The sequence below is a fragment of the Lutjanus erythropterus genome, chromosome 4 (genome assembly GCF_056507025.1).
Source record: "Lutjanus erythropterus isolate fLutEry1 chromosome 4, fLutEry1.hap2, whole genome shotgun sequence".
Lineage (NCBI taxonomy): Eukaryota > Metazoa > Chordata > Actinopteri > Lutjaniformes > Lutjanidae > Lutjanus > Lutjanus erythropterus.
The window spans coordinates 37437492-37464425 of record NC_139320.1 but is presented as its reverse complement, the minus strand read 5'-3'; the positions used below and the strand labels follow the sequence as shown (position 1 = coordinate 37464425).

At 38.1% G+C, this 26934-nt stretch overlaps 1 protein-coding gene across 6 annotated transcripts in view; it reads right to left on the bottom strand.

Moving 5' to 3' along the window:
• Nucleotides 1-22599, bottom strand: part of picalmb (phosphatidylinositol binding clathrin assembly protein b) — a 31877-nt gene extending 9278 nt beyond the window's left edge. For 2 of the 6 annotated variants that reach the window (XM_084717875.1, XM_084717874.1), the window contains exons 1-15: nt 22037-22599; nt 8916-9058; nt 8740-8815; nt 8538-8640; nt 6896-6989; nt 6584-6695; nt 6389-6495; nt 6194-6235; nt 5003-5088; nt 4671-4794; nt 4444-4577; nt 3301-3401; nt 2966-3118; nt 2481-2564; nt 89-181 (exon numbers count right to left, since the gene is read on the bottom strand). In XM_084717875.1, coding sequence (XP_084574001.1) covers nt 89-181; nt 2481-2564; nt 2966-3118; nt 3301-3401; nt 4444-4577; nt 4671-4794; nt 5003-5088; nt 6194-6235; nt 6389-6495; nt 6584-6695; nt 6896-6989; nt 8538-8640; nt 8740-8815; nt 8916-9058; nt 22037-22166 — 1582 coding nt within the window. In that variant the 5' untranslated portion in view covers nt 22167-22599. The remainder of the gene's footprint in view (nt 1-88; nt 182-2480; nt 2565-2965; nt 3119-3300; nt 3402-4443; nt 4578-4670; nt 4795-5002; nt 5089-6193; nt 6236-6388; nt 6496-6583; nt 6696-6895; nt 6990-8537; nt 8641-8739; nt 8816-8915; nt 9059-22036) is intronic. The other 4 variants (XM_084717876.1, XM_084717877.1, XM_084717878.1 and 1 more) reach the window with 4 other exon arrangements.
• Between the last annotated feature and the right edge of the window lie 4335 nt (nt 22600-26934).

Here is a 26934-nt window from a genome sequence, read left to right as displayed (position 1 = left end):
GTCCATGTATCAATCACTTTCTCCACAGTACAGAAAACTATCATCAGTCTACTGCTGAGTGTGCTACAGAGAGCCTTCAGTACTCTACCTCTGAATAGACCTGCTACAGTAGAGGGCTCAGTGGGGAAAGGAGCCTGGTGTGGGAGGTGCTGGGCAATGGACACTGGACCACAGAAGGAGTCTGACACGCCACAGGAAGCAGGAAGACGAAGAAGAGAGAAAGAGAGACGAAGAAAGAGAGCAAAAGGAAAAAGGCATTTCAAGGCCAGGCCAGAGAGACAGGTGGGAAATCACAGAAATACAGGCAGGAAGAAGACAGATAACATGTCTTGACAGTTTTGAAGTTGATAAATTCTGGGTATTTTAAGTCAATTTTAAGAGTTGTAGAAGGTCAAAGTAGTGCAGAACAGTACTGTAGCAACCAAGAGGGAGGGCTTTAAGAAATAGTTTGACATTTTGGGAAATATTTGCTTTCTTGCCAAGAATTAGATGAGAAGATCAACACCAGTCTCATGTCTGTATTTTCAACATAAAGCTTTAGCCGGCATCTGAATTAGCTTATCTTAGCATAAAGACTGGAAACAGCAAGAGATAGCTTGCCTGGCTCTGTTCAAAGTTAAAAAACTCGACCTCTTCCACTCAGTAATTATATCTATACACTTATAATTATATCTTGTGTGACAACAACACATTGCATTGTTGCAAGAGGTTATGTGCTGGACTACTTCTTGGTCAGGACCAGTTGCCAAGCAACCAGCAGAAACTCCAGATATTTGGAGTCAGGCATGCTGCTACTAGTCTTTATGCTAAGCTAAACTAACCAGCTGTTGTTTGGAGTCCAACTGAAATCTAATTTCCTAATTTTTTAAAATGTCAAAAATAATGTCTTTGTTGGTTTACATGTATTTCAATAGTTGTTATTATTATTTTAAAAAAGAAATAAATCAAGCGTTAAAAGAAATAGAGCTCAACAGTGACCAGACACTTTTTAAACGGCTCCGGCTCCAGAAATGAATTTCACATTTATTCAATTCAACTTACGTTTCAGAAAGTCTTTATATTAAGCCTGAAACCGGGCCAACCAACTACAAGATGAATCATGATCATAAAACATTTGAACTGAAAAAAAAAAAGCTTAGAAAATGGAAAAGGTACAAGACTTAATGCATAAATAATTTAGGAGCAAAGGAATCACTCACCCCATAAACCACTGAGAGTGATAGCACTTCTAAGTAAATTTAACATTTGTTATTATTATAGTTTCTATACAGTGCTGTAATATGATGTCGTACACGTTAGGATTGTGGGTAGTGTAGAACTTTCATAAAACAATGATGATATCATACAGACTTGTGGCTTCAAAAGGAGCATAAACAATTGCTCGACAATCTGATGACTCTTGGTCAGACTACCTGGATAACAATCAAAGTCCTTGCTTGAATGAATGTTTGGGATTTTCACTTCCCGAACCTCACTGTTGAGCTCTGTATCAGAAATGATCCTTTTCATCTGAGCTGGCCAGAGTGGTGTGTCGGTGTCTGGGTTTGATTGACAGCTGCTGGCAGGCTGAGCCCCGGCGCTGGCAGGAGAGTGAGTGGTGTTGACTAGCAAAGGCCACACCAGCATCTAGTAAGTATGCAAGTATGTTTGTATGCTGTTAAATGATGTGCAGCTGGGCAGCTAATGAGATAACTGGCCTGTGAACTATCATTAGCAGTGTACTTTTTCCGCCTATCAATGTTTGGTGGCTCATTCAATAAGCTAAGGTGCAGAACAAGATGTGTGTTGTAAGAAAGAAAAGCCTGCCTCTGATACAACTATGACCAACTGTTTTATGCAAACATGTTTTAAAGGCCTGGTGTGTAAGGGTTACAGGGATTTATTGGCAGAAATTGAATATAACATTCATAAGGATGTTTTCCTCTGAGTATAATCGCCTGAAAAAGGAAAAAAGAACTGTTGTGTTTCTGTTACCTTAGAAAGAAGCTGTTTATATTTACAGAGGGCGGGGTGGACTGCCATGTTGCACAGTCATGTTGGCAATCTGCAAGCTCACAGCTAGGTGGCACAAGATCTTATCCTACAAACTGGTCCTTTAATTTGAAGCTATATCATATTCTGCAACGGAAGCAAATTATCCTTCTACATAGATGGAGAGTAGTACTACAACTACATAATAGAGGGCACCATCATAACACCAACACAAAATACATGATTTGCAGAGCACATACTTATGCAGCGGCAGACAAAAGGACCAATATGAGGGGGTTATCAATCTTCTCATCTAACTCCAGGCATGAAAGCAAATAATATATCTCCAAATATCTCCCAACAATGTCAAACTTTTCCTTTATTATTAATTTATGTCCACATTTCTACCATGAATATCAAAATAAGAGCCCTGGGGGGGGTATGTCATAGGATCCTATGTTTGCCAGGGCTCAGGAAACATAGGCTGAGATGGTGATCCATTATAGTACCTGAGATGGAGTGTTCTATCCGCACTGTGCGTTTGTAATTGGTTGAAACGGATGAGTTTGTGTCAATAAAGGGATTGTAACGATCTGGAGAATCAAACATAGTGTTGGTAAAAGAAGAACAGGTTTCATCTTAAAGCTCTACGGCATTTTTGTATAATTTACAATGCAACACCAAACTGTTCATTAAAACAGAGGATGAGAGGTAACTGTGAAGCAGCATGGGTGTATGGCCTCTATAGTGGGACATGGAAGGTCCTGGCTGATACATAAGAATTAATAGGAGTTTCACTAAAAAAAACAGCACAATTTGAGCTGCGATGAGGCAGAGGCAGAGAAAAGAAGATACTTTTGACATTTGCACAAGTCAACATTCAAACTCACAGCAGCAGCACAGTAAACATGCAGGCTAGTCATGCTTGTAAGTGACTACAGAGAAATGAACAAGAGCGACAAGACTTTGAAGGAGGAACAAAATGAGTCGTTACCACCAAACATTTCATGACCAGATGTCCTAGAGGAAAAGCTAACACCGTCTGAAGACACGACAGGTAAGTGAGAGGCATCGACAACGAGTTTTGAGAGGAAAGGGTTAAGGTTTGGCATGGAATCATCTCCAGCTTCAGCAGAGGTGAAAGGATCTATGCAGGCAGAGGAGAGAGAGAGACAGAGAAAACAGAAAAAGACAGAAACAGAGTGGAGAGGAAGAGGTGGGCATCAGAGTCAGACAACAACAAGAGAAGGAGAGCATGCAGAACAGATCAACAAAGTCCAGAAGAAACACAGATGTTGGTTGGAGGTGTTGGAGGAGGCAGATCTTCACCTGCCCACGCTGTTGCCACTGGAAGCCCCGTTGAGCCTGACTGCATGGAGGGCTGGAAAGTTGACTGCAGGTCAAAAAGGTCACTCTCCATCTTCACGGCACTGTACAGGGGAAAAAAATAACATAAAAAACATTAGTAGGATTCTTAACCCCTTTCTTGTGCAAAAGCCTGAAAACAAAAAATAAAATAAAATGGTTACAGTCAAAGTCAGAGTTCTCGACCTTCTGTAGTTTTGGCTTCCATGTTGCCATTGTGTAGCAGCGATGTCTTGCACATATCATGCACACAACTTCTCATGTTGTAACAAGCTCACGAGTTCCATTGAGGGTGGCAATAAGTAATAATAATATGTTTTTTTCTTTATATTTTTCCACCACTGTACTGCATTCTGCACACTTCTGTTACAAAATAACCTTTCATAGTTTTTGTAACATTAAAATGGTTAAAATGGTCAGTGTGACGTCATAAAGCTTAAGCGAAGAGTTGGAACAACCCAACACAGAATCCAAAAGTGACATGTTCAGACAGCGTCAATGAGTTTTCAAACTTGAAGCTGCCACAGTCAATCGAATGACAATGTGAAAATGTTTGGAAAGTTTGCTGTGACATGGAGGGGCTGCAGGCTGGTGTTACATCATATTGGGTTACCCATCACATCACGCAACCCACATAGTTTGACTGAGGGAGTACTCAGATACTTCACATAAGCAAGGAATTTATTATATATAAGTGCATTTTATAAAGTACATCATTAATGCTGATTAGTTAAATGTATAAGCATCATTTTACTATGTCAGTCAGCCCCAGCCTGATTTGAGTACATCCTCCAATACTGCAGGTCACATAATCTGATGGGTTACCAAATATTGTGTAACACTGGGTGTAACTGCAGCAGTCTTGTTGAGTACACTTCAGTCTAATCAGTCTGCTGGTAATGACAGATAGTGTTGTTCATTTAGAAGGCAGTAGAAGGAATTAGCTGTATTTTAAAAGCTTTTGGAAGTTAGTTCTCCAATGGTTCGGAAGTTGAACTGGCACTGGGTTCTTGCTGGTCAAAAAGGGGTAACAGACATGATCAATATAAGCGGTTCCCACTGTTTTTCCAAACTAGAGAGGGGACACACTGTTGATCTAAGCAGTACCCATTAGAGCAGCTGGGTGTGGAGAAGAGGTCAATGGCTGGTGCTGTGCTGATAGTCCCCCCGGTGGTCGAGATCGGCGATGTATCAGTAGTGGCGAAGGAGGGCCTCTTGGACAGCTCTTTGAGCCTTTGTTCCTGAGTGAGTAGGGAAGTGAAAGTCAAACACACAGGGCAACAAAGACACCGAGAAGGTGTTTGTTAGGTGGAAGTGTACAGTTTTAGGTGTACCTTCAGAGCTTTGAGTCGGGCCTGTTCCTCTTCAAGAGCTGCCTGCTTCTCCCGCTCGTCCACTTTAGTGAAAGACATTCCCGTGCTGGCCAGTGATGAGACTGCATTTGACAGAGTACTGGCCCTGCAGGAAAAGACACAAATTGACACTAAATGTATTTATTTCTTATCTATTTTATTGCTTTTATTATCACATTTTCATTGTTATCTCTCATGTGCGCTAGACTGAAATTGTTTTACTGTTGACATCTGTACTATCTTATTATGAGCCTGTCAGTCATCAGTAAAGCACTGAGGGGAATTCAGAAATAGTAATGGGAGGATTAACGTACCTGCTGGCTGCAGTGGAGTCTTTGACCTTCTTGCCCTCTAAAGAGGCCAAGTGCTGCTCCAGAGCTTCAAGAAGGCTACTGGGAGCCTGTTGTGACAGAAAACACAGTCAGAAAGTTCCTGAGAGGTAGAAAACGTAGTTTGTATTGACATCAAGACCATAAAGGACAGTGATGGGCAACCAGAAAACACTACACGCCATGAAATAGACCGAATCAGGTGTAGACTGCCAATTGATGTGATCAGGAGGTTAAATTTAGCTCAGTTTTGAATATTGGTTACCCACCACTGATCAATGACTGCATTCCAGCTGAAAAGCTACTTTGAATGAGAGTAACATCTGTGTGGGATGACGTACCACGGCACTTTCAACAACCTGTCCGTTGTTGAACTGGCCGTGTCTAAAGCACAACGGGGCAGCCATTTTACGGTACACGAGCTACACTGGTTCACACCTCAATAACCAATGTGACCAAAGTGAAAATAATTTACCACAGCGAGCGTTTTTTCCTTCAACTGTTTTTCACCACGATGTAGGAGACAGAGTCAGAGCAGAGGCATGCAAAAAGACAACACTGAAGCAAGTCACAGACATAGAAGAAGAGTGAAGTGATAGTACTTACACAAACTGTGAACTGAAGTGGAAAGATAAGGGGAAAATACAGAATATAAAGGTGGTGACAGTCAGAGGGGGAATGCATTTTAGCTGCAGTTCCTCAAGGGTAAAATATTTATGTAAAATTGGTCCCCACAGTGCAGCACAACAGTATGTGCAGCTTGTTTCTAATGAGGAAACATCTAACTGTCACAGTGCACATTTACTGAGCGGGCTGCAATTACAGTGCTTCCCTTACAACACCTTTATTTACTGTAGAAAGAAGGAGAATAAGTAGGGAAGGGTAAGAAGAAGCAGCAGTAGAAGAAGAAGAAGTAGAGGAAGGAAAAAGGACAAGAAACAGGAGAAGAAGACCACCTCCTCTGGCAAACATGCACTCAAGAAGGAAACCATGCAGTGTCTTGTTTTACAGAACATTTGTGTTGGATGGACTAGACTGTAATTGGACAAAGACAAAGCTCATGAAAAAAGAGCAGTTAGAGCTGGAAATAAGAGAAGAGGAAGAAAGCAAGGGCAGGCTTCCTATTCAGAGTGGGAGACCTGTGTTTACAGATTGCTTTGAAGAGCCTGTTCTTACCTGTGAAAGGTCTGGAATGTCTCCTCGATCAATGCCCACCTGCTGTTAAAATAAGACAAAAAACCAAGTAACAAATGTGGTTTCTGCAGGTTTCAACAAGCTTAAAATCTTTTAAGACCCACAGAAAATCCTGCATTACTGCATAATTTCATTCACGACAGCGCGTGTATCTGTGAAGAAATGAGTGTAACGTACCTCTGCTACTTTGAGGAACTCTGATATCCGGGTCATTCTGGTGAGAAACTTCTTGTAAATGTCCAAGCCTTCTTTACACTGAGTCTTCTTCATGTCAAAGTATTTCTCTGTTTGGTGAAAAGTAAAATACATTAAATGACCAACCGCAAGCTGAACTGAAGACAAACAGAAGGTTGAGAGTGAAATCGGTCTTACCAAGCAGGTTGATAATGCCTTCATTATAAGCAGCAAAAAGCCTGATGGAGTCTTTGAAGAGGAGCATGAAGGCTGCATTGATGACTCCATTAGTCAGCTCGTTGGCATTGACCTGAGGGGAAGCAATCAGCCAACACATTTATCTCCCAGCTTCTCCACAGCGATTCGTTGACATAGAAAAACAACGCCTGCGTATGTGAGCTAATGCATCTCGACTTTGTTTGCAGCATCCTCGGCGCAATCTGCACACTCCGGATGAGCTGTTTTACTCCATGAGGTGCAGAGCTGCAGGAGGCTTCACCTTAAACTCACATTGAAATCAAGGAGGGCGTCCATCTGGTTCTGAATAATGGGGATCGTCTTGAGCAGCTTCTCTGTATTCATGGTCCTCATTACGCCGTCCACGCTGCATGGACACGAGGAAAGATGGAGCAGGAGAGCGCACCGAGGAGAGAGGGAGGATGGAGAGGAGGCAGAGGAAGAGACGGATGACTTAATTGGTGCAGCTCATAAAACATGATGACAGACAGTTATTTTTTAAAGCAGATTGTAGGGCTGCAACTGACAATTATTTGCATTAGCGATCAGTCTTTGGATTATCTTCCTGATTAAACGCGTTATCTGTAAAATGCTGGAAAACAGTGATAATACCCCTCAGCCCAAGGTCTTTTACCGGTCGTTTACCATCATATACAACAAATAAATGCATCATATTCTAAGATTTGAGAGGTACCAAATATCTGACATTTTTGAAAAAAAAAAAGAGACTAAAATCAAAACAGTTGCTGATAAATTTTCTTTCCAAAATCGACTAATAATTCTTTAGCATTTAGATCCACAACATGTAATTTCTGCAGCTAAGCATCTCTCTCACATCGAAACAATAACAAAAGATGTAGTTTGATGACATCTGAAGTAGTGTGGATGGAAATCTATCTCACATGACCCGAGGTAATGTATTAAAGTTTTATTATGTTTAGTCATAACTTCCTCACACACAGATCATGGTGTTTTCCTGTAAGTTATGGCAAGTAGTGGCTAACAGGAAATGCACTGTTACCTTGTTATTTCTCTGCATGTGAACATGGTTGGATATACTGGATATATAACAAAATACATAACAGAGGTCTAGTCATGGGGTGCCACTGTAGCGCTGTTAGTGTGCTCCAGTATATGCTCCATATACTTAGGCTACCAGTCCACCAGTTTGACTCCTGCCTGTGGCCCATTTGCTGTTGTTGACATTTTATTGTGGAAAAATTACACAATTAAATCTTAAAAATGACATTTGATTTCTTTTGTTTTGAGATTTTGTTTGCTTGCTTTTGAATACTTGAACTTAGAATGGAATTATACTTTAAATAGGACATAGGTAGGGCTAAGAAAATTGTAAAAAATATTGAGAACCAAACATGTTATTTATCAAGGAAAGATAAAATAGACAGATTTGTTGTTTCAGGCTTAAAACATGACAATTTCACGCTTTTTCCTCTGTTTTCTATCAATGTAATCAATGCAATGTTATTTGAAAATATCACATGGGAAAATTCTGATGGTATAATTCACAGACTTCAAACATATTTCAGACTAAATGATTAGTTGATGAATCATAAAATGTCTCTATATGTTAATCAACCAGAGATGATCTTGCAGTGGGATCACACCGGCCATGATGCCCGTCAACATGTTGACATTCTGACCCTTGAGTACGGGTTTGACCACACACACCTCAGCTACACTCCTGTAAAGTTTTGTGACTGCATTTTGCACGTTGTGACGCTATCATCTGTCCCAGATCTACAATATGGTTGTTCTCACTATAGCCACACGCTGTCACAGCTGGTAAAAATAAACATACAGTTTGTTACAGACCTAAACATAAGCATTCCTTATGGACAAAAATATGTTTACAGTTCTATTATTGTAGAAGACAGAAAACGTTTAAAGTTCTTACCCGCGTTTAACTTTTGTGAAGTCAAAGGCAACCTGTCTGTATGAAACAGCTTTCTCATTCAGGTATCGACTATACCTCCTGATAAATGTGGACATGTCGTAACCTGGAATGAAAAATTGCAGTGGGATGACTTACTTTTCAAAATAATCACCTCCTTTTTAAATGGTGCATGAATTCAGAATGAAGCTGATCAAATTCTTACCTTGTAAACCGCTTTTGTCCAAAAAATTACTGAGGTTGAATAGTGTATTCCTTGAAGCCAAGTATTGGACAAAACGCTGTAGGAAAGAAAAAAGTATTAAACGCGACATGACACAATTAATTACGAACACATTAACAATCAAATAATGCGCTGATTTTGTTGCACAAGCGTCTCACCTCGTTGCCATAGACCATGAGGTGGTGTGTGGTGATAAGTGACTTAAACACAACCACCCAGCTGGTGTTGGTGGTCCTCTCAAACAGCGAGTCAGCCAGTTGGGGAATGTTCACGTTCATCTCGTTGGTGCAGTGGATCAAATCTGAAACAGAGAGACATGAAGTTCATAAGATCATGAGGCTCAGCTGGTCATCATAAGTGAGTGGATCTTTAATAATCAATCAAATATTAGTATTTTATGTGACGGTGATGTGTAACTGCTGTGGCTGAAAAACAAGTCCATCAAAATTAAAATCCAGATGAAGTGAAGAATGCCTTTTTAACCCTTTTTAGATCACAACTTCCTGTAAGACAACATCTGATGCACACTTACATAGGCTTGAACCAACCAACATCAACCAATCATATAACTGCATCCATCCATCCAATCAATCTTCAACTTTTAGCGGCACAGAGCTAAAAGATTTAAGACACAAACACATCCACTTTTCAACTCTTCAAATCAAAGAAGACTCTGTTTTTACATCAAAGATGCTGCGTGCTCAAACACAACCACAGTTGAAGAACAGTGTTTACCGGATGTGGAACTTTTTATGTGATGTCGTCGACCATTTATCATCACCTTCTTGTTGCTGCTGTTTTCATTCAACCTGATATGAATTCACCCCTCCCAACAGACGCCCCCGCCCTGCCAACGGGACGCCCACACAGAAATTCAAGTTGTAGATTTTTTTTTTAATTTCCATTATTTTATTCCATTCCATTCCATTTATTATATTTTAAAATGGCCTATAACATGTGTTCTTTTCATCAAATAAAAAAGCTAACTCTAATTTGTGCAATTTCAGAGTCGGATGCGTTGCTATTGTTTCATTACATTCATTACAATACATTTCTCCTCTCCTCTGTCACAGCACACACCGATGCACCGGTACAGACACACCCACCCACACTCAGAGAGCGGAGGAGAGACAGTTTCAGACCGTTAAGGTAAAAAAAAAAAAACACCAACAAACAAACAAAAATTGTAAATGGACGACCGGAGGTTCCCCAACTGTTTGCAAAAATATCGGCGTTTTTTAAACGAACCGTACGTGGCGAGGCAGAAAGCACAGGTAGCTCTGCGGCCAGTGTTAGCCAAAATGAGAGCATCTCTCCCAGCCCCGACCACAGCGCTGCTGATCTCCTGCCCCTGTTAACGTCGCCACGAATAGACCAAAACACACCTGTTCAGCCCTCCCACCGAAGCACGCAGTAAAAAGCTGCAGACGGGTCACCACCGTCAGTCTGGCTTTGATCCAACATGGCTATCAGACTGTAGATACTCTGCATGGCTGTACAAGAGCGAACTTGGTGAGTGAATTGATTAATGAAGATGGATGGATGGATGGATGGATGGATGGATGGATGGATGGATGAATGGATGGATGGATGGATGGCAGCATGGCGCCAGGATTTTAATTTTGGGTGGGCCACGGTAACTTCGGCTGGGCCTTTTAATTACAAAGGTTAACACTGTTTCCAACTGGTAATCTCACTTTAACACAAATCACTGGTATCATACTGTGGATGGTGACTAGCACTTCCAGTTGATTATGACACTTTTAAAATCTTTTGAACAGTTTCAGTCTGCAGTTTATATTTATTTCAAATGGCACAGGATATCTCCTTATCTATGTTTTCACTATGGATCATGTAGATCAGTATGTCAATTCATTAAGAAAACTATCATTTTATTCCTTTTAATGAATTTTCATTTGATCTGGCTGGATTACTCTTTTTCTCGTGTAAATGGGGTCCTTTGGCGAGAGGGTCCACGCTCATTCCAGCCCAGGCCCCCCCTGCCAAACCAAAAAAGCTAGGGGAAACACTGTGTTTTATTCCATTTTTGAATTTATTTATCTGTTCATATGTTATATTTAATGTGTAGTATGAAGAAACAAAATTATCTCGAATCCTCGAAATTAGGTGTATAATCAGCAGATTAAAAGATAATGAAAATAATCGTTTCTTGCAGCTATAAAATCGATCTTATTTGGGTATAGGTCGTCATGTTGTGATAACTTGAAAACCGCATCTTTCTGTTTTTAATTCTGAAGCAAAAGGAAGTAGTTCTCTGAGATTAAATCACCCACATAGTTTATATCAAACACTGTGTGAAACACAAACAGTCACAGCCAGAATCTCTTCACATAGTGATATTGAGGTGTTGAGTCAAGGATACCTTTATATTTGATTGTATTAATATCACAACATGGTCTTTATGCTGCCTTGACATGTGAACTGAAGGTTTCAGTGTCCGGCTGTGCCTGTTTCTGAAGATAAATGCAGATTTATCTGAATGACAGCATTTTATATGGCGTTTAGGCAATAAACATTTGCAACATCACTCAGAAAGCACTTTTGGTTTGTAAAGATACATTTATAACTTCATAACCCTGTGCATTTTGAGTTAATTGCTTCATGTAGAGCTGGTGAGCAGACAGACACCTGCTGCCCACTATGAAAAATTAAAAAGTCTGAGCCAAAAAAAGTCTCTGATGTGACTCACGCTTGCTCATGTGCTCCACAACAGGACACATGCATGCAGTTTGTTCAATTTCATAACCTGTGAGCAGCACCCACTAATCCCAAACGTTGCAAAGTAGACTGGTCATGACTATATTTAAGAGGATATTTTTAAAACAGGCATTTGGTCCAGAAAAGACTGAAAATGTTGAATGAAAGATGAATTAAAGAGCTTCAAAACTACATCTCCAAATGATACACCAACAAGGTTGTCAAAAGTATTTAATATTTTTTCAATACCATGTCTTTACAAACTATTCAAGTATCAAAATTACTGAAGCTGTAAAATAATGATCTAAGTGCCCATTTAAGACCTCACTTCAGTTCAGTCTTTACCGTCTTACCTGAAATTTGGCTTGTAGTAAAACCTGACAGTATTAAATTACTTTTTTCTGTTGTGGCATCAAAAAAGGTATTGAATGTTGTTTTTTCATATCAGTATCGTATAGAAGTTTAAAATTTTGGTACAACTCTACCATGTGTCTCCAAAAAAGTTGGTGCTGTGGGTGTAATCCAGTGCACCACCATCAGTTTAACAGCAAACTAAACTAAATTAGGCTTGAGACAAATAATCAATTATTCTGCAACAATTTATAAGCCACTGATTATTTAAGTCATTTATCAACCACAAGTGTCAAACACCTGCTGCTTACAGCTTCATAAATGTGAAGATTTACTGCTTTTCTCTATTTTATACCATTGTATAATAAATACCTTTGTTTTCTGGTCTGTTGATATTTTAAAAAACGTTCAAAACTTACAGTTTTATCTCCCTACATTGTAGCTAGAGATGTTTGCATCCATGTTAATAAAAAAATGGTGTCTGGAATACTACTGTGGCAAATAAATTATATAATATCAGATTGTGCATGGACTTGTCCACTCATGATCCCCAATACTAGTAACTGTATCAGAACTAGGGATGTTCCTGGTGACTGATTTCCCTGTCGGTTAAATGCAAATTTTAGACTATTTGACAGTAAGAAAACACTCAGAAAGCAGTTATAATTGAGCACAATTTACACTGCAAGTATTAAGAGCCATTTAAAGACGTTAATGACATTCTACAAATCGCCAAATCATATTTTAAATGGTGAAATGTGTCACTTTGTGCCAGGCAATACAAACAGTGCATATTGACCTAAAAAACACGACAGTAACTCAGTAAATGCTCCACCTTTTTAGATTAAAAAGGAATCACAGTGTCTGTGGAGTGGATATATTAGCTGGAACCTGACACAGTGTGGCTAACGTTAGCAGTGCTAGCAGCAGCTGCTCTGCTTGCAGGTTAGTGTCTGTGTCTGTGCTGAATGTGGTTACACATTGCTCCAGTCAAGTGGTAATACTTCAGTTTATTCTGGCACAGTTTTCGTTCAACCTTACTTTCATTTTCTAGATTAAAAGACGGCCCAACTGCACTAGTCTTACATGCTGACATCCGACAATGCTGATGCCAACATCTGGGATGGGGTGGGCCATCAGGGCATACACCTTAGAAACAACAGTTAACTGGCATTGTGCATGAATAATATATTAATAAATAGCATAACCGGCTAGTATTTCTGGTGCTGACTAGCGAGGGTGGTGATGAAAATTGTGCACATCCCTAATCGGAAAAAACAGCCTAGTAATCCTGGTAGAGAATACTAAAAATAGTTGAATGTAGTCTAAAAAATATAACTTGTCAATAAGCCAACATGTTACATATGTATGTAAATAAATACATGTGAAATATGTATGTAATTGTAGAATGTTAACTCATCATGTCATTATAAATCACCCACAGTTGCAAAACTATTACAGCAGATATGACCTCGCTTCTATTCCAAATACTCTAAAACACTGTGAGTAAAATGGGGCAACAGTATGTTTAACAAGCATGTTTTCTACATAAAATTTGCATAATAAAACAGTAAATCATCATCTTGTAGCGCCAGTGCAATCACGGATAACTGCAGCACATGCAGAAACTGATATTATTCATTCATTAATGGCAACACAATAGAGTGCAGGGCATTAAGAAGTTAACCATACATGTTGTGTCCCACTTCCTCTGCTCATATGTTCATCCATGTGCTGCTGGTTGAATGCTGCTAGTCAAAGCAGTGCTAATGACCCTGCCATTCACAGCAGTGATCAGACTGACGGGGTAATTGGGCCTCCCTTTCTGTCCTATATTTGACTTTTCAAAAGGCAGGGGACTTTAAGTAGGACAGGATAACCTTCCAGAGAGGCAGCAGCAGCAGCAGTTAGCATGGGTGGCTGAACTGCCCAGAGAAGAAGATGATGACGGAGAGGAGACAAGCAGGGAGGTGGAAGAGGAGGAGGAAGAGGAGGAGGAGGAGGAATATGGGGGAGGAGGATACACTGACAGCACTGTCATGTTACAGTCAGCCTGCTAAATATTCACAGTGGTTGACATTAACGATTTCTAGTCTAATTAATTAATGGGACACAAATGTATTTATTCAACAGTCATGATGGTGATGATGGGACTAAACAGTGTGAAGCGAAATGTAAATGTTATTTTAAAAAATCCCTGTTAAGACTGGGTAGTATGGTGGAAATCAATATAAATCACAAATTAATACATCATTAAAAATAAGTTGTGGAAAAAAAAAGGATTTTATTTATGAGAATATTTTATGTAAAATGCACTCTGCAATGTTGTTAATCTTTAATTTGCTTGGAATGATTGATTTTAGAGATACAGAATCCACCGTTTTACATTCTGAAATACCTTAATCTGCAAATATCAGGGTTTTTTTTATGTTATTTTTGGAGTCTTTTATGCCTTTACTTGATAGGAAAGCTGAAGTTGGGACAGGAAGGGGTCGGCAGGCAGCAATGCCATGTAATCGTGATATATCAGCTGGTAAATTTTGCTGTGTCGTCTCTGAAGTGTTTTTTTTTCTTCAGTCACATGCTGGATGCCACAAGTAGGTGAGGGTGGAGAGGAAAAAAATACTGGGAGATTTAGCCTTTGATTTTGACGTTTGAACTTGAAAGCTCATTTCAATCAATACTGAAAGTTCATTTTGATTTTCAAGTTTAGCCTAATATTTAAATTGTGACATCCTTAGTTGATAGTAATGTCGAGTTACTCACTCAGACTGTCTCATGTTACGTTATGGCAGGTTCATGGTTCTGGCTCCGCCTGAACGTCTAACTCATAGAATTATGGTAGACAAAAAAAATGTGTAGTATCGCTTTTCTATTCCGGTCAGTGTCAAATATCCGATTCTGTGCTCATCATTGTCACACACGAGTTCTGCACGGTCACTTCTAGTGCGCAGCAGACAAACTGACCATGATATCACACTCACCACAGCACTGATCACAGCTACACACACTCAGACACATGCTTGCTTGAAGACGGTGTTAGCGACAGATTCCAAGAACAGGATAAAGAGAAGACAGACAGTCTACAACGAGACAGAGCAGCTGAATGTCGTAGAGCAGCCGTAAACTTTCTAGCTCTTCAGGCTAATGTTAGCCAGCAGCCGACTGCTGTTCACAGAGGGACAGTTAAAATTTCACCTCCTGTTCTGACTGAAGAATAAACAACCTGTGTTGATGCGTCTCCTCAAACATTTTCTCATCCAGACTCGTTTAACTTCTACGTCTGTTTGTCTCACGCAAAGTTGTACTACAGCAAACTGTTGGACCGTGTCAGTCTTTCTTTTTTTTTTTGGCCAAAATCGGAATTGACAGGTAAGACCCTTCAAAAAAATGGGAAAATCGAAATTGGCCAAGAAAATTGAAATCGGTGCATCTTTATAAAATTCAAAAATAATTCATAAAAACACTAAACTATGATATCTGGATTGGTACAAGAATTGGTAACTTTTTGCCCCTTGGAGGTTGCTGTAGCTGGTCAGTGTGACATGTTGAAGCCAGAGTAGCAGAGTGAGGAAGAAATCAGCTACAGAGCAGGTGAAATATATGGCTGAAAGTCATTTTATGATAAGCATGTAAAGTTTAGATAGATAGATAGATAGATAGATAGATAGATAGATAGATAGATAGATTCAGGAAATGTAAAAACTAGAATCATGATACTTAAGAGAATATTTTTTTCGTCCCAGCTCTAGTTGTTACTGACCAAAATGTGTTTGAAGCACTGATTATTTAAAATAATCACAATCTTGTTTACTTAAAGGTTCCCTGTGGAGTTCTTGACACTACTGCACGGATCAACAGGTGGCGGTAAAGTGCCAAGATATACAGCAATCAGCCAGAAAAGACTGTGATGAAGAAGAGTACAAGCTGGTAAACATGGGTGTAAATAGTGCTGGATTTAAAGTACTTAAAAAGCTTTGCAAATGTTTTAGCAGGGACAAGTATTCAACACATTTGTTAGAGCTCAAGGATCCACACAGTCCTCCAAAAGCACCTTTAATCTTTCATCAAATAGTGGTCTAATTAAATCAGAATTTTGTCCATTTTACAATTTGTTTAATGTTTTTTTTTATCTTACAGAACTGCTTGCATTTAGACAAAATGTGTTTGTAGATTTCTCAAAGTAAGTTGATGAATAAATACTTTTTGGTATTTGCACTAAAATTAATAAAATCTGTTAATATTGTCAAATGTCACACATTCTCTTCTTCCAGCTTCTAAAATATGAGGGTTTGTTGTCTTTCTTTGTCTTCAGTGATAACACCCTGAACAATAATTTCTTCATGCTCAGACATTAATGGTAGGGATGTAGACGATTACTCCCCGTGTCACTTAAACGTTGCTACCCTCACTGGTTGACACCAAAAATCCTGGTCAGTTAAACTAATTATTAATATTTTATTAATGTGCAACACCAATCAGCAGTTGCCTACACAGCCACCTGCCACTAGCAGGTGGGTGCTAATGCCAAGATGGAAACCAGTGAGGAGGAAAGTGGGACAAAAATGACATCTAAATCAACAGTTTGACAGTATTTTGATCAGAGAAAATTAATATAAGGTTGTTTGTGGGCTGTGTCAGAATACAGTGGTATCAAACCACTTGACCAGAGTAATCTGTAACCACATTCAGCACAGACATGTGGACGTTGCAACCTGTGAGGAGAGCAGGCTGCTGGTGTGATTTCTGTTTAAGACCTAATATTTGGCAAGTAATTAAAAAAAATAGTCCTGATAACACTAAAATACTAAACAGTTCTTGTCATGCATAATACTTTGAATTGAACTTCAAAACCGTTTTGGTCTGTTGCAACAACTAGAGAAAACTCAAATTTTAACCAACTGATACAGTATTTTGAGGCCGCTACTCATAATCAGGATATCAGTTTATATTAATTTCCTGATTTCGAGCAACAGTTTGCCAAATTTACATAACTTCTTGTGCAACTGCTTGTGTTTAGACAAGGGCTGCAGTGCTAAACTGGTATCACAGTAGAGCCCTGCACTGAGTACCAGGTGAGTGACACACAACAATGCTGTGTAACAAGTAAAAATATATATTTATATAAATTCATGGGTGCAGGCACAAACGGGAGATGACAATGAATGTGCAGTATCTTTAACATTTATATTTAACATTGAACATTTAATCAGCCGTCAGGGTTTTATTATTAAAGTCTACGACTCAACCTTTGACCCCACATCCTGCAAACACTGGGATGTCACAGTTTGATCAGACAGTGATGTACGCTAGCTGATTCCTAAAACTGACGGCCAAAGGCAAAAATAGCCTGGAGTATATCGAGCTACCAGGCTAGGCACCATAATAGTGGACAATACGTCATCGAAGGCCATGTCAGACATTTGGGAGGATTTTGGTGCATTCAAAGACTGTGGGAATAATGTTGTCAGTAGCTTTACTGCTTGTAAATAGTTTCAAAAAGAATTATCTTTTGATAGCCATAAGCTAGTCTCATCATCCATATGGAAACACATCAACAGCTGCAGGAGCACAGACACTGTGCCAAAACATAAGTGAGTGACTGTGAACGTGTAAAATCATGGGTGCAGGTGGAGTCGCAGGGGTTATATTCACGGTTACGTGTGGGTGAAGATTTGACTTAGAGATAATGGTTCTGGTTCTCAGCTTTGTGGATGTGGGTGGGGACAGGTTTGCAAAACTGGACCTGTGTAGGACCCTGTAACACTCTGTCACAGTGCTACCATATTTAATTCCAGTATATTAGTGTTATTTAAAAAATCTTTTATGTTTATATCATATATATATATATAGTCATTTCTGGAATTATAATACATCATTCGTTCAACCAAAAAAACTGTATTCAGTCCATTATGGTTCATAGTAGCTGTGTGATAAATGTGTAATAGCTTATAACGAGAGAGAAACCATACCATGAAAATCTTGTTGCAACACTAGTTTAGAGAACATTTAAGTGGCTTCTTCTGTGAAATGAACAAAGTGTTTAGTAAAACATCAAGTTCATATTTTTCACAGTAAGGTAAGGTAAATGGGTTGAAAATCTTTGTATCAGCACTAATATCAAAATATTTTAAGCCATATTCAACCATAATTGTGCATTTCTTTATTTCAAACACTTTCACTTAACACAAAGTAAGATTAAAAAAATAAAATGGAATTTATTAAAAAGCCATAAATAAGAAATTATGCAAAAATATTCTGTCATAAACATTAAACTGACTTACAGAATCCATTTAACCTTATAAACCTGCTTAAAAACCACTAAAACAAGTAATAACTGTATGCCTCATCCTGGCTGCCATCATCCAGACTCCTTTATGTTTCAACAGGGAACCAGAGGACACAGTGTTACTATCCATGTACATATGAGACACGTCAGTCACGATGAGCCAACAGAGCGTCACTCTGCCAGCTTTCACTCATCTCACCACAGGGGAGTCGCCTGAGCAGCTCAACAGGTGTGCAACCTGAAACTTCAACATCAAGCCAAAATATTCACCACAAGTAACCAGTACAACCAGTTAGGAAATCAGGTTTCCTTGCTGTATGTCACTCTAAAGACCAGTATCATGAGTCTGGAGTCTTAAGACGCAGGATATAGCTTCTTCCCAAACTCTTACGATGAAGCATGGACTTCATAAAACCACTTTCAGTGGTGCCATCATGCATTTGCAAGTGCAGATCGATGTTTAGAGAATGAACCACCACATCTCTAAAGTACAGACAGGCAGTGACTCCTCTGACTGTGAGTGCATCAGACTAATGATCACAGGAGGATTTAAGCTCTTATGCTTACGTCAGGCTACATACAGGAGTCAGGAAACTCCTCCTCTGTAGCACCTCAGCAGCCACAAACTGTGATTATTTGAGCCGTCACACACACACATACACACACACACACAGTGTCACCTCATTGTGTGTGAAGCATCACAACCTCAGCATGAGAAAACAGCAGGTGTCACATTACTCCATGTAGCAGTGTTCCCAGATTGGGCAGTTTTTGGGCACTTTGTGCAGGGTAAAAAAGCACTAGTGCAGGGGGATAGAATTTAGGCTGGTTGTTATAAATTGGGCTGTTTTTAAATACATTATGAAATATAGAATATTAAAAATATATGCATAAACTGTGTTCCTTCATTAAGCAGACAAGGGCTTCAATATCATGATATAAGACTAGATATTGTCTTAGATTTTGGATATTGTTATCTTGTGATATGGCATAAGTTTTGTCTTTTCCTGGATTCACAGGCTGCATCACAGTAAAGTGATGTAATTTTCTAAACTTACCAGACTGTTATAGCTGTTTCTTTATTTGCCTTCACCAATTTAGTCATTATATCTACTTCACCAATGATTATTTATTAAAAATCTAATTGTGTTAATATTTTGTGAAGCACCAACAGTAATCCCTTCAGTACTGTTGCAATACTGATACCGTGATATTTGGTCAAAAATATTGTGATATTTGATTTTGTCATGATCTGGCCAGGCCCGAACGATATGTTATTTTAGAAAAAATGTGTATATCAAGAAATATCTTTATAAAATATCAAGATATTATTCATAAGTCATATCGCCCAAACCTACAGCAAACACATTAAGTCACTGAACACAACATTGATATTATATAATTATTATTCACTCTGCTCAGAGGAGATCTGCAGCTGTTAAATCTGCATTTTCATTATAACAGAAACCACTTGCCACATTACAATTTTTTTATTTGTTTGGCTTTTTGATAGCATGGGATTGAGTCTACACATCTCTCACCCTTATCGTGTGTGTTGTGGAGTGTACACTTTAATTTGGCATACCGTCAAGGCTTGTTGCATTTGACCAAGTTAGATAAAGCCTATTATTTTTGGGCAAATTCTATTTGCACTCAGGTTGAAATATCCCATGTGGCTATTTGCAGCCAGATGTACAAAGCCTGGTGTGGCAGAGAAAGGGCCGAGGTGTCTGTAGCCAACAAACATATTTGGCATTGGCTATTAAACCCACATAGCAGGGACAAACAATGATCTTTATAATATTTAGGTTTTTTTTTTTGTTTTTGTTTTTTTTAATCAAATTGGGTGGATTTTGAATAACTATTAGGCTGGAGCTGTACCACACTGCCATGTAGTAGAGCTGGGCAATATAAATAATATCTTGATATTTTTAGGCTATATCATGAAATGGGATACACATTATTTCTAAAATAACATACTGTAAACTGTCAAAAAGTGCATACATGTAATGATCCAATAAAATACGATGCAAAGTTATAAACTACCCAACAAATAAAATGTTATATTAATCTAAAATCATCAATTATAATAGGAACTTCCAGGGACCATTGCAGTGCACAATGACTAAGTAAATTTAGCTATAATGATGTAATGATGTAATGATACCAAAAACTCTAAAAATAAAAAAATCAATGATATTTATTGAGCCACTAAAAAAAGTGTGACTTGACAAATGCTCTTTATTAAATAATAAATCTGATGCGTGCCACAGTTTTTGTTCCTATAAAATCTATTTTCCCTTTTAACTTAAAAGCACAATGTGTAAGTTCTGTGGTTAAAGTTCTCTCTCAAATTAAAGTAATAATAAAATATGTAGTTTGATCACATCTAAAGTCATGTGGCATCATGGGAATTGTTGTCTTTGAGCAGAAGTCATGTTCATGGACTGAGTGATTTAAGTTTTATTCATGTTCCAACTAGTCATATCTGCTAACTTTTTTCATCACTCTCTGACATATCTGAGGTATTTTGTATTTTCCCAGAAGTTATAACAACCAGCAGCTGGTGGGAAACTCACCATCACTTTCTATATATTACAGATTTCTTTGGGTTTGACCATTGTTGGAAACATTTAGGACAACTCAACTCAACAACTCAACAAAATATGTAACATATATCTAGTGTTTTTAGGCATTTTTATACAGAAATGTTACATATTATAGCTTTAAAGTGCTTCTGATGACTTTCTTCAGCTAGATAAAATAAGAGAAACCAACGATAAAGCAAGCATGTGCAAAAAGTCAGCATGAATTCTCTCTGACAATGAGTGCTGCACCAGTCAGTAGCAGTCCTTTAGCAAAATAAAATTAAAAATAATAAAATTCAAAAAAATTAACCACGAAATTTGACAGTAGAAATAATCAGTTTGGAGCGGTATTGAGACATTTTTTTATTAGGATATTTGATATACTGTAACACCCCTAGCTATAACACTTAGATACTTTTACCTTATAAAGGTTTAAAATGCATAACTTTTACTTGCAATAGAGCATTTTTACAGCGGGGTTCTTATTAGGGATGAGTGATAAGGACAAAATCAAATATCATGATATTTATGGACAGAAATTTCAATAGCATGGTAAAGGCAAATAACAGGACAGTTTGGTAAGTTCATTAAATTAGATCACTTTACTGTAATGCAGCCTTTACATACATACATACACATATATATATATATATATATATATATATATACACATATACATATATATATATATGTTCAGACATAACAATACCCAAAATCTGATCTAGTCTAGCGTCATTTCACGATATCGATATAATATTGATATATTGTCCAGCCCAGCATGTAGCTGAACAGACACTTGTCCTACTGCAGGTGCACCAAGATGGGAGATGAAACAAGCATTCCTGTAAATGTTAATTCAGTCAGGGCCTGTGAGTGAGTGCAGGGGCCCCTTTACATGCTAACACTTATTTTAAAAGGCTTTCCAGTTAGACACAAGTCAAATAACTCTTTATTTTAATGTGCTGCTTTGTGAACTAAACATTCAAGCTGTAAATGAATGGCTTAATACGAGAAAGACAAAACCAGACAGCTAGACAAGCTAATTTGACAGCAACTAATACCAAACAATGACAAGAAAACGACTTGTATACGTCAATGGAGCCTGCTATATTGTTAAAACCCTCTTAAATGTGTCTAACACTGTGTCGACAAGGCCTGTCCTCGATGTTAAAACAATATAATCTCCCCTGACATGAAGCAGCAGTAGCATACAGCGGCTATCCTGAAGGCTTTGAGGCCTGGTAATGTAGCTGCTCCATCGCCATAGCTGTGATTCGCAGCGGTGATTTAACTTGAGGCGCTGTTTCTAAATCAAAGAAAAACAGATACTCACAATCCAAGTGTTTCTTTTTGGGGCCCATGACTTCGTGAGTGGTGGCCTTGCATACTGTTTTGGACACGGCGGATCCCGTTACACTGTGCTGGGCTGCAGTTATCCGGTCCGTAATGCTCTGCCCCGACATCTTCGCTCATTCAATGCAACAAAAACAACACTTTAAAAACGATTATCGCCTCGTCGCCAAGGTTTGTCTTCGAGTTTGAGCTTTAAAAAACAGAAAGAAATAAAAAAAAAACCTCCTCCTCCTCCACAACCTTGCAGAATTGGACCCCCCCTTATTTCCCCACCTTGTTGGTGGAAATAAAATCAAAACTAGGCTATGGCAGAGCAGGACCAGGGGAGGGCGGTGGAATAAAGAGAAGAAGCGGAATGATCTGACAACAACAACAGTCAAAAGAAAAATGTTATATTGTTTCTTTCTCCTTCCGCTTTAACTCAGAGGGATCTCACGGACGCCGAGATTTCAGGCTCCTCTAGCTGACTCATCCGACCCGGGTCTGTGTCTGCTCTCATCCCGATGTGGCACACCGGATCCCTGCGTCTCTCCTCCTGCCGCCTCCTCCTCCTCCTCCTCCTCCTCCTCCTCCTCCTGCCGCTGCCGCCGCCGCTGTTCGGCGCTATGAAAGAAAAAAAAGACCACTGAGCAGAGTGAGGAGGGGAAATGGCGGGCCTCGGCTTCAAGCTTCGGCTCTGCGCTCAGCAAACACACCGCCCAAGCTCAGCCCGGATCGGTCCTGACGCCGCAGTCCAGCTGGAGTGAGGAGGAGGGAGGAGGAAGAAAGGCACAGACGCTCAATCAGAGGAGGAGAGTCAGTCAGAGGCCTGGATGAGAGGATGAAGCCTGTTATTGATTGAGGAGTGGACATGAGAGCAGGAGGCTGCAACAGGCCTGACAGAGTGGAGGAATCAACCACCAGACTTTATAATCATCCTCAGTTCAATATTTCTACAGGGAATTAACAGTGACCTTATTTTACTTATAGCATGTTTAAATCGCTGTTATAACACTGTAATAAAGACTTGTTGCATTGTGTCTTTTTTGTAAATATAGCCAATGCAATCCAAAAGATTTATTGTACTCTTTGAAATTATGACTTTTTCATAATTTTCATCAAGGACATATTGACTTTAAAATTAGAGCCAGACAGACGTATTGGTCGGCCTGTCACAGCTTTATCGGTTTCTTATCAGAATCAGCCTGTATGTTTAGTTTAGTTATACACACCACATACATCTATGCATGTATGTGATGTATGTGTGTGTGTTTAACAATTTAAATTCTTAACAGTTATTTAAAATGTACTATTATTACTAAATTTACTAATACCTGTACAAGTTAACGGTTTCAGTGACCTGTGACCTGTCATTTTAAACATTTAAATTTTTTGTTAAACTGTAAAATATCCTGCCTCCATTACATATTTTTGTCACAAGTGATTGATAAGCGCATTTGATATATCTATGTCAGATTTTTTTTTACACCCCAATATGGTTCTCAGTATTGCTGTAAGTGCTGGCCCCAAAAATCCAGAATTTATATGGTCTATAAACCAGAAATGTTATTTATGGCTCACTTCATAGCCTTTCAAATCACTGTAATAATGCTGTATTAAAGACTTGTGATACTTGTCATTTTCAAAATATGTAGTGTAGAAGTTGTGTACTATGTCATTTAAAATGAGGAGTTTTCATAATAATGTTGATATTGGCCAGTCACAGTTAAATCAGTCTATGTTGTCCAATGTAAGCAGATATAAAAAACTTTTTTTTACAGCACAAGATCCAGATTGTTTTTTATTTTTTTAGTTGGGAAAATGTAACAGTGAATGTTTACTGCTTCGGTGACCTGATGTAATTTTGGACAACAAAGTTAATTGTTAAATTTTAAAATATCCTGCCTCCATTACAAATCTTCATCACAAGCGTTTGACAAACACATTTTGGGGTTCTAATTTTTTCCCTCCCTGTTGTCATTGTTATCAGCATCAAATCATTCAATTTTTTTTTAACATTTTAGTTTTATGGGCAGAATTTCATGTATGATTGAGTCTTTTTGTTAAAGCTACTACAAGGAGTTTTAACTGGCTCTGAAACAGTTTAAAACTGATGCCTTTATGACCTGAATGAACAAATCATCAGTGTGAAGATCATCTTCTTCATGCCTGCCATAATTCTCTGTGAAAACTGAGTAAATGATCCTGTGTTTACAGTAGCATATTAGCCTGTTAAATGAAGCAGGAGAAGATTTTTATTTCAATAATTTTCTTTTTGACATTTAATGTTGTGGATATGATGGTGGAAACACTATTGCTTTTGTCCACAGGGGGCGCTAAAATCAACAAAACAGGAATGTTCATTGTAGCATTTTCAAATATTAAAAAACACTGGTGAAACTTTACTGTTTCAGTGACTTCACGTCACTTTGGACAACAAATTTTTATTGTTAAACTGTACAATAGCCTATATATTATTGCCCACATGTGCAATGACATTTGAGAGGTTTTTGCAACACTAGCCTGATATAACGATATCAGAATCCTTTCTACTTCCTTTTATCTTTATCAGCATCAACCCCAAAAATCCAGTATCCGTCTAGCCCTTTTTAAAATGTTTATAAACCAGATATTTGTAATGGTTACGGCTTAATTTCCTCATAGAGACTGCATATACTGTACACCATGGTACATTTAGTGAAGTATTGTACATTTTAGAAGCCACTATTTATACTCCACTACATTCGTTTGATACTCAGTATTTTGCAGATTCAGTTTAATACACGAAATGCATTATAAATCAACTAATAAATTATGATGCATTATGATAGATAAAGCTAGCCCAGCAGTATATATGACCAGCTACAACAAACTCAACAAACACAGTGGTCGGATCAGATCTTACACCAGGTGTACAAAGACTGACTGCAGTCCAGCTGGAGTGAGGAGGAAGAAGAGAAAAGCACAAACGCTCAATCAGAGGAGGAGAGTCAGTCAGAGGCCTGGATGAGAGGATGAAGCCTGTTATTGATTGAGGAGTGGACATGAGAGCAGGAGGCTGCACCAAGCCTGACAGAGTGGAGGAATCAACCACCAGACTTTATAATGCAACATTTCTACAGGGAATTAACGGTGACCTTATTTTACTTTATCATAGTTTTAAAACACTGTAATAAAAACTGTAATAAACACTTTTTCAAAATGTAGCTTGTATGGTCCAAAACAGACATACCATGTCATTCCAAATTATGACATTTCAAAGTCAAACTGACTTTAAAATTAGACAGATATAATCAGAACTGTATCTATATCTATATTTATCTTATCACAACTATGTTGGTCTATATTAATATCGTATCATCTATAGTGTAGTGTGTGATGTTGTGTCTTTTGTGTTTGTGTCTGTATTTCTCTGTATTTCTGTGTCTTATTATTTTGCTGTGCTTGCAGCACTTTACCAACCCAAAATATCAGTATTTGTTGTCCTGGTGCATCTTTCTGGTGCATTTATGAACAGTTTGGACAAATCTTACTGATTCTACCTTTGCATACATTTACTCAAGTACTGTACTTGAATAAAATTTTGAGGGTATTTGTTCTACTTGAGTATTTCCATGTTATGCTACTTTATACTTCTACTCCAGTGTATTTATTTGATAGCTGTTGTTACAGTTAATCAGATTTATAATACAAAATACAACATAAATTAAAAAATATGTCATCATGGATAGTTATGGATTAAGCTACCCAACAGTATTTAACTCCACCTTTATGTTTGGTATTTTAAGTATATTTTCGATGCTAATACTTTTGCACTTTTACTTAAGTAAAATTTGAATGCAAGACTTTCATTTCTAACAGAGTATAACTATAGTATTTTACAGAAGTGTTTTGCTGCCATGTCAAAAAAAGAAAAACAGATCAGTATCACGTTATAACGTGGAAAGTTTTTTGCTGTAAAAAGATACTTTTCACATATAAAATCTTCTTCAAATATGACAAGATATTTGCATGTTACTATGACATACAAACATACAAATATAACAAGAAACCCTTTGTGTTATAAGAATATGCTATTATTAAATTACTATTATTATCTTGTTATACTGTGAAACGTGGTAACATAGAGTGCTGTTATACTAAAAATACATAATTGTTAAATACTCAATTCTGTTTGGTCAATTGCATCATTAAGGTTTAATTCTAAGCTTTTTATGAAGAACAGACCATTGCTATGGATACAGTTCAGATCATAGACTCTAAAGATGATAGAATTACTTTTAAAATCATCATTATATTTTTGGTTAGAAACCATGTAATAAGTGGGATAATGTGCAGTGAGCATGTCAATATTGTAAGATAAACCCCTTCAGGATGAATCAGGGCCCCTCTGCTTCACACTGGGTTCCTGCACCATCCTGTCAGGGGTTATTTTGCAATAATGACCTGCTGTACATTATCCCTATATAACTTATAGGTGTTAACTTATGGTGTTATCATGTTATATATAGGAAACCTTTTACCTTTTTTGTTATATCATGAAACGTTACATGTTATAAAATGATCATTTTACATATTAATATAAGGTGATGAGAGGATAAAATGTATATTGTTAAAACAAGAAAAGATTTTTCTTACAACATGAAGAGTTTATATGCTGTAATAAGTCAAATAGATGTATTCTGCACACAGAATACACACACTATTTCATGAATATAAAGTAATCTGTTTCATTAATCATTCAGTTTTATTCCAGCACTCTTTGCACTTTCTGCCCAATTGTAGTATTCTTTACAATTTACAGAAATTTGTTTGAATATCTCCTCCTGCTTCTTTTTAATGTGCTGTTACTTTGCCTGGGAACACGTAAACACAGGCTCTTCTGTTCTGCATGCCGAT